The 20,688-nt window shown below is 40.7% G+C and overlaps 1 protein-coding gene across 9 annotated transcripts in view; it reads right to left on the minus strand.

Annotated features, from left to right (window-relative positions):
• Positions 1-16,506: 16,506 nt before the first annotated feature.
• The window catches only part of MSRA (methionine sulfoxide reductase A), a 426,146-nt gene continuing 421,964 nt past the window's right edge, over positions 16,507-20,688 (minus strand). For all 9 annotated transcript variants that reach the window (XM_072796098.1, XM_072796096.1, XM_072796093.1 and 6 more), the window contains one exon: positions 16,507-17,283. In XM_072796098.1, the coding sequence (XP_072652199.1) occupies positions 17,126-17,283 (158 nt within the window). In that variant the 3' untranslated portion in view covers positions 16,507-17,125. The remainder of the gene's footprint in view (positions 17,284-20,688) is intronic.

Below are 20,688 nucleotides of genomic sequence, written 5' to 3' on the forward strand. Positions count from 1 at the left end.
ATGTCTGGGTGGCTCAGCAGTTGAGCCACTGCCTTTGGCTTAGGGCCTGATCCTGGAGTCCTGGTATTGAGTCCCACATGGCCTCCCTGCATGGAGCCTGCTTCTTCTCCCTCTGCCTGTGTCTCTGCCTCTCTCTCTGTGTCTCTCCTGAATAAATAAATACAATCTTTTTTTTTTTTTTTTAAAGAAAGCAATGTAAGCCAAAAAAAAAAAAAAAAAAAAGGGTGGGGGGAACAAGAAAGCAACATCTTTAAATTCCTGGAAAAAAAAAAAGTCAACCTAGAAAAATATGTCTCATGAACAGAGGTGGAATAGAACATTTTTCAGACACACAAAAGCTGAAAAATTCATTATTAGCAGAACTATACTATAAAAAATGTCTACTCGGAGGGAAGATGACACTAAATGGAAATATGAATCAACCAAAGGAATGAAGAACATTAGAAGTGGTAACTATGTGGGTAAATATAAAATAATTTTTCCTATCTAAATCTCTTTATAAAATGATTGTTTAAAGGAAAAATGGGGGCAGCCCTAGTGGCGCAGCGGTTTAGCGCCGCCTGCAGCCCAGGTGGAGACCCGGAATCGAGTCCCACATCGGGTTCTCTGCATGGAGCCTGCTTCTCCCTCTGCCTGTGTCTCTGCCTCTCTCTCTCCCTGTATGTTTCTATGAATAAATAAATAAAATCTTTAAAAAAATAAATAAAGGAAAAATGGGGCACCTGGGTGGCTCAGTTGGTTATGCATCTGTCTCTTGATTTTGGCTCAGGTCATGATCTCAGGGTCCTGGGATCAAGCCCTGCATTCTGCTCTGCGCTCAGTGAGGAATCTGCTTGAGATTCTCTCTCTCCCTCTCCCCCTCCTCCCCGCTTTCTCTCTCAAAATAAATAAATAAATCTTTAAAAAATAAAGCAAAAATTACAATGCATTGTGGAGTTTACAATGTGTGTAGAATAAAATGTATGACAACAATAGCATAGTCACCAGAAGCAGAGAAATGGAAGTACACTGTTTGTAGGTACTTGTAGTATACATTAGATGATATAATATCAATTGAAGTAAAAGTGGTAGGTTAAAGATGTACGAACCTTAAAGCAACCACTAAAATAATACAACCAAAAATATAGCTAATAAACCAACAAAGGAGATAAAATGAAATAAAAATACTCAAAGTCCTAAAAGAAGAGTAAAATGAAAAGTGGAACAAAGAACAAATGGGACACCTGGGTGGCTCAGTTGGATAACCCTCCTACTCCTGACCTCCACTCAGGTTTTGATCTCAGGGTTGTGAGTTGAAACCCTGCATTGGGCTCCATGCTGGGCATAGAGCCTGCTTAAGATTCTCTCTCTTTCTCCTTTCCCTCTCTTTCTCTGCCCCTCCCCGCCCCACTTGCATGCTCTCTCTTTCTCTAAAAATAAATAAATAAATAAATAAATAAACAAACTTAACTCTTAATCATCACATCAAATTTAAATTTATACCCCAAGTAAAGTCACAGAGAATGACTTAAAAAACACAACTCAACTATATGCTGCATACAAACTCACTTTAAATATAAAGATACAAATTGGTTAAAAGTAAGGGATGGAAAATTATATATCTTGTGAACATTATTCTACAAAAAGCTGGAGTGAATATATTAAAATAAGACAGAGTGGATTTCAGAAAAAGGAACATTACCAAGGATAAATCTATACTTTTTGTAATGACAAAGGGGTCAACTCACCAAGAAGATATAAAAATCTTAACTGTCTATGCACCCAGGCACAGGTTTTTCAAATACATGAAGCAAAACTGTAAGGAGAAACAGACCCACAACTCCTGTTGGATATTTCATCACTGCTCTCTCAATAATTGATTAAATAAGTAGACAGAATATCATTAGGTATAGGATACTTAACATAACCAACCAATTTGATCTAATTGACAATTATGGGACACTCCATCCAACAACAGCAAAATACACCTTCTTCTCAAGTGCACTTGAAACATTAAAAATAGGCCATATTCTGGGTCATAAAAGAAGTCTCAAATTCAAAATCATTCAAAATATGTAAAGTATGTTTATTGGCAACAATGGAATTAAATTAGAAATTGATAATAGATCTTTGGAAAATTTCCAAATATTTGGAAATAAAATAATACACTTGTAAATAACACAAAGTCAAAGAATAAAGGAAAAATAAAAAGTATTTTGAACTAAGTGGAAATGAAAATAGAGCACAGCAAAATGTGTGGTAGTAGAAAGAAATTTATAGCATTTTATATTATGAAAGAAAAAACAGTCTCAAACCAATGATCTTAGCTTTCAAATAGAAACCAGTAAAATAGAAACATAAAGCTAAAGAAAAAACAGAATAAAGAAAATAATAAAGATCAGAGCAGAAATCAATTGGAAAGGAAATCTTGTAGAGGAAACTCGATGAAGCCAAAAGTTGGTTCATTCAGAAGATCAATCAAATTGATAATCCTGTGGAAAGACAGATTAGAAAAAAAGAGAGAAGAAACAAACTACCAATATTAGGATGACAAAAGTAACACCACTGAAGATTCTATAATTATTAAGAAGATAAGGAAATACAAGGTCTATAAATTTGACAACTTAGATGAAATGGACACATGCCATGAAAATTAAATTCAGGAAGAAATAAAAAACATGAATAGTTCTGTATCTATTAAACAAATTGAATTTGCAATTAAAAACTGTCTCACATAGAACACTAAAGATCTAGATCGTTTCACTCACTGGCAAATTCTATGAAACATCTAAGGAAAAAATGATACCAATTCTAACTAACTTTTTCAGAAAATTAAAAAAGAAGGAATACCTCCCACTAATTCTTTGAGGCCAGTATTACCTTGATACCAAAAACCAGACAAAGACACTACAAGGAAACTGCAGATGAATATCCCCCATAAACATAGATACAAAAATTTTAAAGAAAATTTTAGCAAATTAAATCCAATATTATATAAAAGGGATACTATATCAAGACCAAGTAGAATTGGTCTAATATAATGATACACGGTTGATTTAACAAGGCAAAAACAAGTGAAAGGGCTTCTAGGGGAAAGGAGAGAAAATGAGTGGGAAATATCAGAGAGGGTGATAGAACATGAGAGACTCCTAACTCTGGGAAATGAACAAGGTAGTGGAAAGGGAGGTGGGCGGGAGGATGGGGTGACTGGGTGACAGGCACTGAGGGGGGGCACTTGATGGGATGAGCACTGAATGTTATGCTATATGTTGGCAAATCAAACTCCAATAAAAAAAATACAAAAAATAATAAGGCAAAAACAATCAATGCAATTCACCACATTCACAGACTAATAAAGAATATCCATATCATTTCCTAGCTGTAAAACATATTTGACAAAATCCAATATACATTCCTGATTTAAAACAAAACAAAACAAAACAACTTTCCACAAACTAGGAATACAAGGAAACTTGACAAAGAGCTTCTATTAAATATCTACAACTAACATCATATTTAATAGTGAAAAACTAAATACTTTCCCCCTCAGATCAGGAACAAGACAAGAACAACTGCTCTTACCGTTTCTATTCAACATTGTACTGGAAATCAAGTTCAATGAGACAAGGGCAGGGGCTGTGGGAAGGCACATAGATTGGAAATGAAGAAGTAAAACTGTGTCTATTTGCAGATGACACGATTATCTATGTAGAAAATTCCATGGAAACTACAAAAAGTAGACTAAAATTAGTGAGTTTAGTAACATGTTAGTATAAAGATGTATAAAAATCTATTGTATTTGTATAAATAGGCAAAGAACGATCAGAAAGTGAAACTTTAAAAAAATACTATAACAACTCCATAAAAGTATAAAATACTTAGGGAAAAATCTAAAAACTACATGCAAAGCCTATACATTGAAAACTGTAAAACATTATTAAGACAAATTAATTAATTAAATTGAGAGCTATGTTTTGTTCATGGATTGAAAGACATTATATTTTTAAGCTGTAAATTCTCCCCAAATTGATCTGATTCAATGCAATCTTAATTGAAATACCAACAGAATTCTTTTTTATAGAAATCGATAAGATGATTATAATTTTTTTAAAGATTTTATTTATTTATTCATGAGAGACACAGGGAGAGAGAGAGGCAGAGACACAGGCAGAGGGAGAAGCAGGCTCCATGCAGGGAGCCTGACGTCGGACTCGATCCCGGGTCTCCAGGATCACCCTGGGGTGAAGGCGGCACTAAACCGCTGAGCCACCCCGGCTGCCCCTGATTATAAAATTTATATAGAAATGCAAAGGACCTAGGATAACTGAAAGCAACTTTAAAAGAGAACAAAGTTGGAGAACTTCCATTACCTGAATTTGCAAAACATAAAGTGACGTAATATTATAAAATGAAGATATAAACTACTAAGCCTACGTTTACAGAGAAAGACTTAAAAACAGTTGCATTCATACCCAATTTGTAAGCAGATCCTTGCCATGGTCCCTCCCAGAAGCCCATATCAATTCTTCCAGGGCTGGTGGCAGCAAACTATTGTGGGGCCACACGGCCCCTCCAAGGCGGCTTTAAAAATTCAATTCCTGTGCAATGGCTTCATGTGAACTCATCAGGGTCAGGGAAAATAGGTTCTGACTGTTCACAGCACTTTATCATGAAATAAAGAACAAAAATCAAAAAAAAAAAAAAAAAGAACAAAAATCAAACTTTAAAGAAATTTAGGGAATATTTGCATCGAATGATGGAAAAGCACCATTTAAGTACCAGATTTGAAATCAGAGAAGGGCTTTATCTTCTCAACTTTCAGTGATTTTCACTGTTCAAACTCCCTGGTTTTAAGACTTATTTGGTAATCCATAGCAATCAAGACTCTGCAGTATTGGTATAAAGATAGACAAATAGATCAATAAAACAGACAGTCTAGAAATAGGCCTATACTCATATGGATAATTGATTTTCAACAAATGTGCAAAATCAATTCATTTGAGAAAGAATAGTGTTTTCAACAAATGGTGCTGGAACAATTGGATATTCATATGCAGGGAAGAAAAAAAAGAACTTCAATTCATAGTTTATACCTCATACAAAAATCAACTCAAAATGGACCACAGGCCAAAATGTAAAACCTTATAAAACTTTTATGATAACCTTATACAAAATATCCTAGATATGTTTTCAAAAGCACAATCCATAGAGGAATAACTTGATTAATTGGACTTCATCCAAATTAAGAATTTCCGTCTTTGTAAGACACTGTTAAGAGAATGAGAAGATAAACTACAAAGTTTACAAAACAGATATCTGATGAAGGACTTGTATCTACAATATATAAAGGATTCTCAAAACTCAGTATTAAGATAACAACCTAACAAGAAAAGGGGAAAATATTTAAACAGACATATGACCAAAGGAGACATGGCAATAAATACATGAAAAGGTGTTGAACATCATCTGTCATTAGGGAAATGCAAATTAAAACCACAGTGAGATACATTACACACCAACTGGAATGTCTACAAAAAGACTGACCATTGTCAAGTGTTGATGAGGAGCGAAATAACGAAAAATCTCATATGGTGCTGGTGATGATGTAGAATGTTATAACTGTAATGTAAAAGGGTCTGTCAGCTTCTTAAAAAGTTAAACATGCATCCATTGGTCTAGACATTTTATGCCTCAATGTTTTCCCAAGAGAAATAAAAGTATATATCCGTACAAAGGTAAGCATATTCATTCCGTAGGAGTTTTATGTGTTATGGTTACAAATGGAAAACAACCCAAATGTCCCTCAATAGATCAATGGATAAACAAATTGTTATATAACCATACAATGAAATACTACTCAGCAATAAAAAGGAATGAACTAAGGAGACACGTTACCACATGGATGAATCTTAATATGCTTATACCGAGTGTACAAAGCCAAACCAAAAAAAGAGTAAATACTTTATGAGTCCACTTATATGCAATTTCTAGAAATGCAAACTAATCTGTAATAACAGAAAGCTGACTGCCTAGGACTGGATGCAGAGGAGGATATGGGCTGGAGGAAGGAAGTCCAGAAATGAGGGATTCAAAGAGGTGTGGAATGATGGATATATTTATTATCTTAATTGTAGTGATGATTTCATCTCTATATACATATGTCAAAATTTATCAAATTGTATATTTTAAGTATACAACTTTTGATTTTTTGGTGTGGTTTGTGTGTGTGTGTGTGTGTGTGTAAATAACATCTCAAAATATCATTTTTCCCCAAAATATCCTTTAAAAAAAGAGAAATCTGGGGCACCTGACTGGCCCAGTTGGAAGAGCTTGCAACTTTTTATCTTGGAGTCATGAGTTTGAGCCCCCTGTTAGGTACAGGGATTGCTTAAAAATAAATTCTTTTTAAAAAAGGAAAGAAATCTGACAGTGAAATAATTGCAGTTTTAAGAAAAGCATCACCAATAAAAATCAAAGGCCCCAGAGGGCCCTCAAGATGTGATCCTGGAAGATAGATAAAACAACAACAACAACAACAAAAAACAAAACAAAAGAGGTAGCCGCCTTGTGCAACCAAGGTACAGAGTGTAGTAAATTCAATTATGGATGCTCAGAAGCACAGAAACCCCCTTTGTTGCCATCACCAACCTTCAACTCCAGGACCCCTCCTCATACTGGGCAGCTATAAAAAAATTAATCATCAACAGACATCACCATCACTACTGTTCTTTTTTTTTTTTTAAGGTTTTATTTATTTATTCATGAGACACACACACACAGAGAGAGAGAGAGAGAGAGAGAGAGAGAGAGGAACAGACACAGGCAGAGGGAGAAGCAGGATCCATGCAGGGAGCCCAACGTGGGACTCGATCCTGGGACTCCAGGATCACACCTTGAGCTGAAGGCGGCGCTAAACCGCTGAGCCACCTGGGCTGCCCACTACTGCTCTTAAATACCCTTTTGCCACCTTTCCTTCACTTCTCCCCAATGCTCTGCTCCTTCCCACAGTAGGGCCTTTACATGTCTCTATCTGAACTCTGTCCCCTCTCTTGATCACATCTTCACCTCTGTTTGCATGTTAATTCTTATGAATCTTTCAAAAGTCAGCCTATATGGACCTTCATCAGCTTGAAACAGAACCCCTTACTTTTTCCATTTTTATTGTTCCATTTTTATAACACACTACTTTTCCCTCTGAGCACTGTCCATAGTTTGTAATCATATATTTATGATGCTGTAAGTTTAACGTCTATTTTCCCCACTAGACTGATTTTTATGACGCCAGCAACCATATGTGGCCCACACAGGGCCCCATCATGTATTATAGACCCTGGAACATACTAGGAACTCAGCAAATACATGTTGAAAGAAAAGAAAGAAAGAAAGAAAGAGAAAGAAAGAAGAAAGAAAGAAAGAAGAAAGAAAGAAAGAAAGAAAGAAAGAAAGAGAAAGAAAGAAAGAAAGAGAAAGAAAGAAAGAAAGAAAGAAAGAAAGAAAGAAAGAAAGAAAGAAAGAAAGAAAGAAAGAAAGAAAGAATAGAGAAGGTAAGAGGAAGATCATGGATGAAATCCCCTAATGTGAAAAAAAAAAAAGAAATCCTCTAATGCACAATTTTTACAGGTGATCCAGGAGCCTCAGTCCAGAGCTCTTCCTTTTAACTTCTCCCTCTAAGGGGGCCATTCAGTAGCAGAACACCTACGTAGCAAGGATAGAGTAGATGGCTCATAGGGTTGTCAACCTGTATGAAAATACATAAGTAAGTAAACTGCTGGTCCCCTGGGATACCTGTTCCACACCCATTGCTGATATCTGAGACGTATTCTTGGCGTCCCAATGTCTCCACTGGAACTCAGAACACATTACCATAAACCTGTAGCTGGATCTCAGATGGAAATATCTAGATTTTCAGGGGGCAAAAGGGCATTTTGGAATCAGTATAAGGTAAAAAAAAAAAAAAAGATATTTCCTTGAAATTTTATAAAATATTCCAACAAACTAATCATGTTTGGAAAAAAGTCACTAACCATTCTGAGGCAGAGTGGATTCACAAGAGTAAGCACTGAGACATAGTAATTGCTCCCTTCAAGATTTATAAAGTCTTCTTATGAAAAGGAGAAAAGGTAATTATTTGATGAGACTTTTAATCTTATTTACTTTTGTGAATCCGCCTTGGCCCCAGAATAATCAGTGACCTTACCCAAATTATACTAATTTGTTTGAATAGCTCAAAAAATTTCTAGGGAATGACCTTTATATGTATATAAATATTTAATCTTCCCAAGAAACCAACAATGTAGGTATTATCACCACTGTTTTACACTCCAAGAAACTGAGTCTTAAAGAGATCATGTGATTTTTCTCAAGATCAGTTAGCCTATAAGAGGCAGATCTAGTATTTTCGCTCAGCTCTGTCAGACTCTAGTTGATCTCTCCTTCAGCTTCAATGGCATTTCTGGATTTCAGCAAAACATCTGTCCCATCCTCTGATCACCACGTTGTAGGTAAAATAATGGTATGTTGTTTGTACATACAATTGTTCTCTTAGGTAAACTTACAATAGTTGAGGCTTTATATCCAAAGCACTTGTCAAAAATTTTGAGTCTATTTGGAAAGAAAGCTATAGATTTCACCTGGAAAATCATGTCTGATTGTTGACTGTAGCTGCCCAAAGTCCTTTGTGGAGAAGAATTCTGAAGGTGCGTCTGGGCTGAGCAGGAGAAATCATGAAATCCACCAACAATTTCTGCTAAAGTCTAGGGAAAATGATGGTCAGGAGTGGCAGCAGAGTGACAAGGCATGCCAATTATAATAGATGCTCTAAGATCTTAAACAAGTGACATATCTTTCTAAGCAAATTGCCCAGTTTAGTATTTTACATAATGACTTTCAAGAAGGCACTGAGGACATGCTAATGTAGCCCATGCATGACATAAATCTGGGAAAGGGAAACAATATTCCAGATGTCAGAGTGTGTATTAAATTATCTTAACAAACTGAAATGCAGGGCCTAAATAAACAGAACAAAAATCAACAAAGAATGAATGTAAATTCCTATAAATAAGGTTAAAATGATAATAATAGAGCAAGATATAAGAGTATGAATGGAATCCCTCACTTAAAGGTAGTTGATATGAAAAATACTTAGGCTTTTATTGATCCTCTGGGCCAATGAGATGACTTAGCTTCATTAAAAAAGGATATGATAAGGATCTAAGGACCTGCAAGTCCCATCAAATTCTTTCCTTAGACTAGCACTAATAGAGCTTTTCTGTGGTAATGGAAATATTCTAAATCTGCACTCTCCAATAAGGTAGCCACTTAACTGCTATGGCTATTGAGTACTTGAAATATAGAGGGTGCAAATGAGTAGTCAGATTTTAAATACTTTTAATTTTAAGTAACTTAAATGGTCACATGTCATTGGTTGGCTATCATGTTGGACAGTGCAATTTTGAGAAACAACATTCATTGTTGGACCTGGGACATCTAGTAGTAGTGTGAATTAAGGTTTTAGAAGGGACATAGAAAGTTATTGAGCCTAGAAAATATTACTTGAGGAGAGAAGTTTTGTCTTCAAATATCCTCAGTATCTATCTCCTAAGGAAAAGGGTCAGACGTCCTCGGGAACTTCAGAAGGCAGGACCAGGGCTAACGATCTGAAAACCACAGTGGGGAGATTTCTTTCTGATATACAAATGAAAATGTGCCACTTTCTAATAGTGAAAAAAGTTGCTTCTTGGATCCTCAGCTTCCCCATCTATAAAGCAAGGGCAGTAATTTAAATAATCTATAAGACTTTCGCATGGTAAAATGTTGGATTTCACATGCCAAGGCATAGTACTTAAAAATATTTTTACTTAATTAACATGAACCCTAGAATAGAAGCATCTTTTTATACGAAATTTTGGAATTAATTGTGGAAGAAAGTATACCTTCCCTATTTGTCGCTTGAAGGTCTTGCCAGGAAATAAACGCATACTCAAACTGGATAATTAAGTAGAGATTCATATGGGGAATATTTACAAAGTAAACAGGGTTTAGGAGAACTCTAAATAGATAGTGTCGTAGGCCATAATCAGCAGCAGCATGGAACAGTCACCACAGCCATCCATGGCGGAACTACTGGAGAACAAATACCTTAATCATCTCCCACCCTCAGTCCCCTACTAGTGCCTTCTGTTGGCCAGACCCAGATTAAAGCAAGACAGAAAGAAAGCCTGTTATTTGTTACAGGCATTCAGGACTCCCAGGATACAGAGAAAGATGCAGAAAGGTTGTTTGGATCTCAAGGAACAAAATGATATTCAGCACAGGCTGTCTTAGACAGTTTGAGCTGCTTTAACAAAAATAACATAGACTGAGTGGCTTAATGAACATTTACTTCACAGTTCTGGAGTCTGAGAAGTCTAAGATCAAGGTGCCAACAGATCTGGTGACTGGCGAGGGCTAGTTTCGTGGCTTGTAGAAAATGACCTTCTTGCCACATCCTCACATAGCCAAGAGAGTGAGTGCCTGTCTCTTTCTTTCCTTAATAAGGGCACTAATCCTGACACAAAGGCTCCACCCACATGACTTAATCTAAACCTAATTACTTCCCAAAGGCTGCACCTCCTAATTCCATCCCATTGGGGGTTAGGGTTTTAGCTTATAAATTTTGGGAAGACACAACCATGAAATCTATCACACTACCTTTTTGTCTTTTGACATCCACATTCACCTTTATCTTTTGTCTGGGTAAAGCGTTCAGGTTCCTCACACACAAAGTCCTGTTAGCAAATTTATCATATGTCAGTTTTGTCCTATCTTCACATATGGTGGTGGGGTAAAATGGAGGGGAAAGAGGACAATTAACGTACCTAAAATAGAACATGAGAACTAAATGAATAACACAATTTCCTTCTTGTACCACCTGTTTCATGGCTCCCTTTCTCTCCGCCAGGAAATCATGTGGGCAGAGTTCTTTGCCAGTGGGGTGATCCAAATCTACTCCTGTTAGGGCCTAGGTCCACACATAATCCTTGCTCTCACTGTTTCTCCTTAAAAGTTGAGATCACCTGATTAATACAGGAACTCCTTTATATGTCTACTGATTCATCAACATGAGAAGCCAAAAATGTTCAGGGGTTTCTACTCCATATTCAAAGGGAATCATGAATGTGTTCTCTAATGGAAGCATTGATCACTTCAACCTTCAACCTATTGAGTCAAAAGTCTTGAGGATATGAAGCAAAAATTTCTCCAGTGGATTACTTAGTGCTATGATGAGACAAATTACTTCCATGTCTTGGTTCCTGAACCTATACATTCTGGCTCAAGAGAGGACAATAGAAAATACTGGATGCAGATCTAAGTAATATATTATGTCCAAAAAACATATCTACTGTATAGGAGGTCGCCACTTAGCTGATGTAATAACCAAGCCTTCAGCAGGCCATTCCATAATTTTGTCAAGCCAACTGCTTCTGAGTCATGGAATGTGGTAAGCTTAGTGAATTCCATGAGCAGAAAATATGATTGGAGGGGTTACTATGGAGCATTATATCATAACCATAGGTAAGGTACCTGTAATTCCACATATGGGGTGGTTAAAGGAGCTCTATGAATAGTGATGTAAATGAATATATGGAATATGTGCCCACTCTGTGACCACAAATCATAATCTCCTCCAATATAAAAAGGTACAAAATAATTAAAATGCTACCAGGTGATTGGCTGGTCCCTTCCCCACCTCCACACATGTAGCCTACAACATATGATTAGGACCACACTGGTATTCTCCTTTGGCTACTCAGCACTGGAGTGTAACCAGATCAGACTTAGTGAATCTATGTTTCTGAGTTAATGCATAGCTTCCATCTCTACCTTGTGGTCATTTTGTTTGTGAGCTCATTAAGCAAGCAGCCATATGGTTGGGGACTCACAGGATAGGGAATCTTACCACTTGCTTACTGACTCCAAAGTGGATAGAGTTGTTTACTTCTCTACCTGGGCCTAGTAGCAGGTCAGGAGTCACTTTTTCAAAGGAGAATGGAAGAGGGCATAGTTTTATTCCTCAAGCCCTAGGGACTGCACTGTGATTCTCCTACTAGAGTTTGCCAGAATTTTTATCTAACATCTCTGTCTGCCACAGATACATTCAATACCTTAGGGACTGCTGTTGACAAGGTGGCTTGTATGTCAGCTTAGACCTGCTAAAGAGTCTTTTCTTAATCTGGGTCCATCTCAAATCCAGTGAGCATATGTGTGGATACCACACAAATGTGGTTATCTGTAGCTTCCCAAATCCAAAGAGACCCACTAAATATTGTGTCTCTTTTATCATGATATGTAGTCCCAAGATGCAGTAACTTGTCTTTAATGCTCCAGATCACCAGACTCTTAGAAACTTAACCAATGTGGCAGTCCCTGAACTTTTGGGGATAAAATCTCTATCTAGGCTGCTTGTTCCTTCCTGCTGGCTAAATCCAATTCATCTAATGTCATCAATGCAATGAATCAATTGATGTTCTATGAGATGCCAAGATGATCAAGGTTTCTTTGTATGATGTAAAGTAGAATTGGCACAGCCTTGAGACAGGACATCAAAGATACAGTGGTGACTCTACTCTGTGAAAGCAAACTGCTTCTGTTGGTCTTTACTTGTAGGCATAGAAAAGAAAATATTTGCTAAGCAAATAGCTACATATTAGGTGCCAAAGGCTATATTAATTGCTCCAGTAAGTATGCTATATCTTATACGTGAGGAGCTCCTCACATAATTGGCATATCATTAAGTGTATAATAATCTAAATTCACCCAACCAGTCTCACTTTAGCATCTGCCAAATGGGAACAAAATGGGGAGTTACCAATCATAACTTCTGAATCATTTAATTTTATATTTTAAATTCCCTCAGAGATATTATTTTTTTCCTTACTGGGTGTGAGGAAGTCTGGGGATCTTTATTCCATGAATCAAGGAACTAAAATGGGAGTTTTGTCACTTACTAGGTATATCTATCTTCATTATGTTTTAATAGGTTTTATAATTATTTAGGTGTGGTAGAGCCAACAGAACAGGAGATGGCTACCATTAAAAAGAGAGTTTGTTATTCACAGCACCCAAGGGGAAGAGGCATGCCATACAGTGCCATGCCATGCCATGGGGAGGCTATCAGGATAAGTATCAGGGTCTGTCAGGAGGCAGAAGGTGGGGGGAACTGTGGGCAGGAGTCTTTATTGTGATTCCCAAGGGAAGGAATAGGTGAAGCAGGGCAAGCAGATTTAGGATTAGCTCATTTAATAATCTTAGCAGGCTCTGGGGCATGATAGCTATCCCTAGTTATCTGGCACCTGGTGACCTTGGGGTGTTTAGGGCAGATAATGGTCTGGAGTATGAAAGCCTGATAAAGTGAATGGAGATGCAAACTCTGGATTCATTGGTTTATATTTGGAAAAGTGCCTCCGGGAGGAAGACTCCTTCCAGGGAGAAGTGGAGTGACAAAGGAGGGGGGAGCCAAGACAAGGCAGCTCAGGCATATTATAGGGTTGTCCAGACAAGCTGTGTCTAACACACGCATGCAGGGAAATGTTAAAGCACCAAATTTACAGAAGCTAGAAACATAGTTAATACACATCAGGCATACTGAGAGTGAAGAAGAACTGTAAGCGTATTATTCAGACCCATTAGACCCACTGTGAGATAGACTTGGAACAACACCTATTCGATCAGCTGGGCTTTATAAACTGTCCCTCTGCCCAGTAGACCATGGTGGCAGGTCTCCCAACACCGAAGTTTTTAGCCAGTAAATAAGAACTCCAAGGAGACCTGGGTTATTTCTACTTCTTGAGTAAAGAGTTACTTCAGGGATCCCTGGGTGGCGCAGCGGTTTAGCGTCTGCCTTTGGCCCAGGGCCCGATCCTGGAGACCCGGGATCGAATCCCATGTCAGGCTCCCGGTGCATGGAGCCTGCTTCTCCCTCTGCCTATGTCTCTGCCTCTTTCTTTCTCTCTCTCTCTCTCTCTCTGTGTGACTATCATAAATAAATAAAAATTAAAAAAAAGAAAAAAAAAGAGTTACTTCAGTAAAAGTCCCTCAGTTTCTTCTGGGGAAGGCTTAGGGCGAGATTCAAAGTATATACCTCTTCAAATGTTAAAAGGTCCTTCCTCAAAAAAGACCTGGCTTCCTCGTCATTTTGTATTATGTTCCGGTATGACTATAGAAAAAAAGTTGATCTGAGTTTAACCCAGACCTGTGATGCATCATCTGCATTTCCCTTTTGCGTCATTCTGATCATTATTCAGTTCTTGGGGTATATTTCTGTGCTTACTTTTCATTGCAAGGACATATCTCCTTATGTGCCTCCTTCAAATGTCATTTCTGAAATTCCATTGCTCCTCCTTCACCATATCTCCATATGTCAGAAAACACCCCAGCATTGAATCCTCTGACCCTCTTCTCCCTCTCTACATTCGTTCCCCAGATGATCTAAACTAGTTTCACGCCTCAAATGTCATCTGGCAATTCTTAAATGTATCTCTCTCAGATCCCTCCCGAGCTCCAGAACTGCACAGCAAACTGCTCTCCCTCACATTTCCACGAAGGTGCATGAGAAGCGCTTCACATTCTATGTGGTCAAAGTGGAGTCATTCACCCATCTCTCCTCTGTCTGTTCCCTCACAAGTAAATAACTCCAGCTTCCCTCTAGCTGCTCAGCCTATACAAAAAAGGAGAAACTTAATAACTCCCCAATGGCTGTCAATTATTAAATAGAATAAGCAAACAAACACCCAAACAAGTCCCATTTCATATGTCCTTCGAAGGTTCTGCATGGTCTGGCTCTTCCTACCTCTCAGATACCTCTCTCCAATACTCTTCCTCATTCACACTATTCCAGCCCTACTGGCTTTTCTATTTCTCAAACATTACAAATTTCTCCCTGTCATGGGCCATTTACACTGCCTGGCCCTTCTATGTGGAAAGGTTTTCCTTCAGGCAGACAAAACGGGGATGCGGAGACTGATTAGGCATATCTACTCCACATATGTATTCTTCCTTTTAATGATAATTTTTTAAATTGAAGTACAGTTGACACGCGGTGTTACATTAGTTTCAGGTATACAACACAGTGATTCCACATCTCTATGCATTCTGCTGTGCTCACCTCGAGTGTAGCTACCACCTGTCACCACACAACACTATTACAATACCATCGACTGTATTCTCTATGCTGTACCTTTCTTCCCCATGACTTATTCTTTCCATACTTGGGAGCCTGTATCTCATTCTCCTTCACCCATTTTGATTATTTCTGTACCCTCTGGCAACCATTAGCTTGTTCTCTGTATTTATAGGTTTGTTTCTGCTTTTTGTTTTTTTATTCATTTGCTTTTCAGATTCCATGTATAAGTGAAATCAAATGGTATTTGTCTTTCTCAGTCTGACTTATTGCATTTAGAGTAATACCCTCTACGTCTGTCCATGTTGTTGCAAATGATAAGATTGCATCGTTTTTTATGGCTGCATAACAATCTGTTGTATACACATACAACAGGGGTGTGTGTGTATGTGTGTGTGTGTATACACATCAATCACATCCTCCTCATCCATTCATTTATCGATGTACACTTAGGTTGCTTCCCTATCTTGGCCATTATAAATAATTCTGTGATAAAGGGATATATATATCTTTTAAAAAATTTATTTGAGAGAGAGAGCAGGAGAGGGGTTGGGGTGGAAGGAGATAGAGACGCAGACCTCCCACTGACCAGAGAGCTGGATGTGGGGCTCGATCCCAGGACCCCAAGATCATGACCTGAGCCACAGGCAGATGGTTAACCAACTGAACTACCCAGGTGGCCCTAGATATACCTTTTTAAATTAGTGTTTGCATTTTCTTCGGGTAAATACCCAGTAGTGGAATTACTGGATCATATGGTATTTCTATTTTTAATTTTTCCACAGTGCCTTAGGGCACAGAAGAAATCCAAGAAGGTAAAGAAACACACAAAATCCATGGGGAACAATGTATTTCTTTATCTGTCTCCTGCCTCCAAAGCTCTGTGCTCCTCCCTTATGTTTGTATTTCTCCTTTGCATCATTCAGGTTACTTGTTTCTCCAGACCCAGAGGCCTGCCCTGACCTATGTAGCCCAAACCTCTCTGTAGGTAACTCCACAGCCCCTAGACACAACTTACTCTATACTATTTATCATCTTCCTCTCACTTGTCAGGACCTGTGATCATCTTATTTGTTCATGTGATTGCATGTTTATTGCTTATGTTCCCACCCCTTATCTTGAATATAAAGACTCTTAAGGGCAGGGATGCACACGTCTGTTCTAATTAGAATAGTACAGGATGTGGCAGCTTAACAGGGTTCTGGAAAAAAAAGCTATTATCACCAAAGATCAAGGAGCCTGAGGTGTACATGCTTTCCAAACATTTCAATCATATTTTCCATTTGGGGGGCAGTCATTGTGAGGCTTTTATTTTACAATCCTTAGAAACATCCTGCCTAAAAAGTAAAAGACATGAGACATGAGGCAGGTTGTATTAGACTGCAGATTTTTTTTTTTATTAGAACAAGCATTTCTCAAAGCTGTAAGCAAAGCATTAGAATTCATCAAGCTAACTCATCTTTTCTCTGCCACAGGAGGGCCAAAAAGGAGAGAAAGCCCCTTGCACACAGAGGATCAGTAGAGCAAAGTGTTACAGTGAATGATTCATTGAGGCTCTAAATGTCTGCATACTTTAAGGCACTGGAGGGCAGGAAGGCATGCGAGGCAGGACAGGGCACAGTTAGGATGTCCACCATGCCTCACCCTCTCCAACAGTCTCCCAGCCCCCTTCCCTAGCTTCCACGGCAGGTACTCAGGCCCACGAAGGGGGAGCACAGCATATCCATTATCCTCATTCAGACCCTAAGCGATCCAAACAATGTCACAGCTCGACTCCCAGCATAACTTATTAGAAGATAAACTCCAGGTTATCAACTCGCCATTGCACTTCATGTAATTATAGCTCATTAAACCAGATTTTCATGAATGCCTTTGCACTTTGTGCACTTCCAAAAAGCCAGTGACCTGAACCACAAAATCATTGCCCAATTTGTTGAAAGCATTTTTGTTGTGACTTCAAGGGCTGACCACATGGGGAGACATTACTTTTTAATACCCAGCGGACAGGACACTCCGGTGCCACCGAGGCCACAGTATCCGTCGGGGTTCTTGCTCAGGTACTGCTGGTGGTAATCCTCTGCGTAGTAGAAAGCTTGTCCCTCCCGGATGTCGGTCGTGATCAGGCCATAGCCGTGCTCTGAAAGAACCTGTGGAGAGAAAGGAGCCATGAGGATTGGATGCTGGGCAGAGAGGTCCTGAAGGACAGATGGGGGTCAGGCTGTGAGGGAGGCAGACATAGGTGGTTTGGGTGCTCAGTGGATCCTTATGGGCCTGGGCTCTACTGCTAACCAGTTGGGTTATTCTGGGCATGCTCCTACCTCCCTGGGCCTCAGGTGACTGGGGTCAGAAATCCTGTTTTCTGCCTCTGTAATTTGCACCACCACTGGTGCACCCCTGCCCAGTGTGGTCTGGGAGCCCTAGTTTGGGTGCTGTGGGTCTGTGTGGAAAGACCCCAGTGCTTCCCAGGAGAAAACAGCAGGGCCATGTGGCTCCCTGGCTGCCCTGGGCAGAACGGGCCTCCCTGAGGGCACTCAGGCAGGGCTGTGGTAGGAGGGGATGGAGGGGCAGGGGCAGATTGACAGGGAGGGCTGCGGCCCAGCCCAGTGCTGTCCCCTCAGTGGCCAGTTCAGAACAGAACCCCCGGACCGCTCGCAAGCTGGACGGAGGAACCTCCACTTGTTATGGTTCTAGGGAGCACGGGCCCTGCAGGGGTGCCTTGGCGAGCATGGGGCCGCCCGGGAGCCCCGGAGCCCGGGGAGGGAGGTCAGGGGAGGACATGGCCTGAGGGCCTGCTCAGGCTCCTCAGTGCCCTCTGTGACCTACTTTAAGGCCTGGTGGCATCTGCTGCCAGGGAAAGAAACAGACACATAAACACAAGTGGGGGAGGAAGCAGAGCTATTTGGGGCAGGAGACAGATTAAGAAATAGACATTGTTCCCCATGGATCTTAGCCCGTTTCCTTTCCCTTTTGGATTTCAGCTGTGCCCTAATTCTTTCTCCTTCCAGGCTGCCTGGAGCATTTGGGCACAAGGCTACAGAGACTCGACCCTGGGTTTGTGAATTCCACTTGGGATGGAAGGGCAATGCAGAGCCCTGACTTGTGCTTGCATTAGGGATCTGAGCAGTCTTTTTGACTATCTGTCGGACCATCTGAGATGCAGTCCTGCCCTCGGCAGAGCGGGGGGGGGGGGGCACTCCAGTATTAACATTCAGCATGATTCGCTGCTGCAGTTTTTCCCTGAGAACTTTCTCCCTTCTTCCTGAGGCTCCATCCAGCCCTCTGAGCCAGAATGAGGCAGACTGAGGATCTGACGCCATTTGGCCCAGGATGGCAAGGGACAGGATCCTCGCCAAGGCGGGCGGTTGGACCCCGCAGCTCGGAAGCAGCCAGTTTCCTTACAGGGGTTAGAAACGAGAACGAGGAGCCATTCTGACTTCAGTTTTGACAATTTTTTGTAAACGAGCAATTATCGAGGGCTTACCATATGCCACACTCTGTGCAGAGACTTCACAGCGTTAATTTTAGCCTCACAACAGCCATATGAAGGAAGTACTATTATTATCACCCGTATTTAAAAACGTGTGTCAGGGATTGTGCCTTGATCCCTGACATTCTCAACTTGCCCTGATACTGCAGAAGCTGGAAGCGTGGAAACTACATTTCCCAGATTCTACTGCCAGCAGCACTCCACTGCGGATTCCACCAATGAGAGAAGCACACGTGAAATTTGGCAGAAGGGAGGCCATTATTTGTAAGGTGCAGCCATGAGGATGGGCACAGGTATCTCCAAAGGGCAGACCGGGACTCTGCTAGCTCCTCCTAACAGTCACTGACGGTGGTGCTGCAGGCAAAGCCACCAGCAATGATTTCTAGCAATTTCTGTTAACTGCTTCATACCCTGAAATGTTGGTGCTTTAGCCTGACCTTCCTTCAGACAGCCTTTCTAATGGTTCTCGAAAGCATCAAATTCCCTTTGTAAAATCCACCCTCCTGCTTGAAATACCTCGAACGCTCTGTTTCTATGACTGAACTCCAGCTGACACAGGAGTGGGTTCCAGAATTGTTTTTAGGAACCAAGACCTCAGTGAGAATGAGAGTCCGGAATGGTTACCTGGCCTGGTCAGATTTAGAGTTAGCAAGGCCTCACTGGGCACCTGGGTGGTCAGTGGTTCATCATCTGCCTTCATCTCAGGGTGTGATTTGGTGTTCTGGGATCGAGTCTTGCATCAGGTTCCCCACAGGGAGCCTGTTTCCCCTCTGCCCCTATGTCTCTGCCTCTCTGTTTCTCATGAATAAATAAATAAAATATTTTTTAAAAATGGCCTCACTGTGAGTGGCAAATGGGTCAGTGCCCATGGTGTGTAGTCAGCAGTCACTTAAATTACAGCTAGCATTTGCCCGTGAGGAAGTGTCCACTGTAGAAAGGCTCTGGGACACCAGGGGGCTATGGCAATGGACTATTCTGGTAAAGATGATAAGGATGAGGTCTATGTGGTGTGCTGGCTGCTTCAGACAGTACTTTGAGAGCTTGTAGAAAGAAAGGATGGAAGGTCACGACTTGACTTTCCCGGCCCAAGTTGATAGAGATGAAGAGTTTCTAGAACTGATTTAAAATAATATCTGTTTCTAGTAGCTTCATTCAAATACCAAATTAAAGGGGTCCAATTTACAAGTGGAGTTGATACCCTCACTGGTCAGGAGCCCAGTAATATCATGCACATGTGATTGCCCTCAGAGAGCTCATCCTTTCACACTGTTTCAGACATCACGTATGGAGTGATGCTCCCCTCTGGTCCTTCGCCGAGATACTGCCTGTATGCTGGCGTGAGTTTCCTATATTCTGATGTGCTCTCATATTTTGACCTTGAAAGCTTCCTGGCTATGGCCCACTGCACAGGAGCTTGCCCGCTATTGAGATCCTCTGCCCTTTTCTCTCTCAACCTCAGGGCCAGGACCCAGCTCCCAGGCTCCACTCACTTGCCTCATCCCCATCTAGGCTCTGTCCTCTCTGAGGATGACCTCCTCATACACTACTCACCCTATTTCTCTTTCACAAATGCCTGTCCTCCTTGTACAACCAAGGATACCCTTCCTGAGGTCCTGGAGTTCACAGCTACTGACTCCAGAAGCTTATTCTCTGAGGCAGAGAGGCCAGGGCTGGTGAGCACTGCTGCCCAGGCTCCCTCCTCCTCTCCACACCAGCTCCCACCTCAGCGGGGCAGCATCCCTTTTGGGGAGCAGTGGGAAGGTGACTGTGGGGGCCCAGGCAGTACCAGACCTCTGCCACAAGATGGCAGACACTTCACTTTTATTTGAGAGGAAAAACCAAGATGAAACAGTGATGAAAACCCACAGGACAGCTCCAAGCTGCCCTCCTGCACTCCAGTTAAGCTGGGACATTTTGGCTTATTCTTGTTGGGGTGGGAGACATCCGGTGGCACCAGTGGGTCTGGGGTCAACATCACCCCCTCTGCACCGGGCTGGCCTGTCTCTCTGGATGCACTCAGGCAGAAGCCATCCATCCCTGAGCACAGGGCTGTGGCTGTTTTAAC

The sequence above is a fragment of the Canis lupus genome, chromosome 24 (genome assembly GCF_048164855.1).
Source record: "Canis lupus baileyi chromosome 24, mCanLup2.hap1, whole genome shotgun sequence".
Classification (NCBI taxonomy): domain Eukaryota; kingdom Metazoa; phylum Chordata; class Mammalia; order Carnivora; family Canidae; genus Canis; species Canis lupus.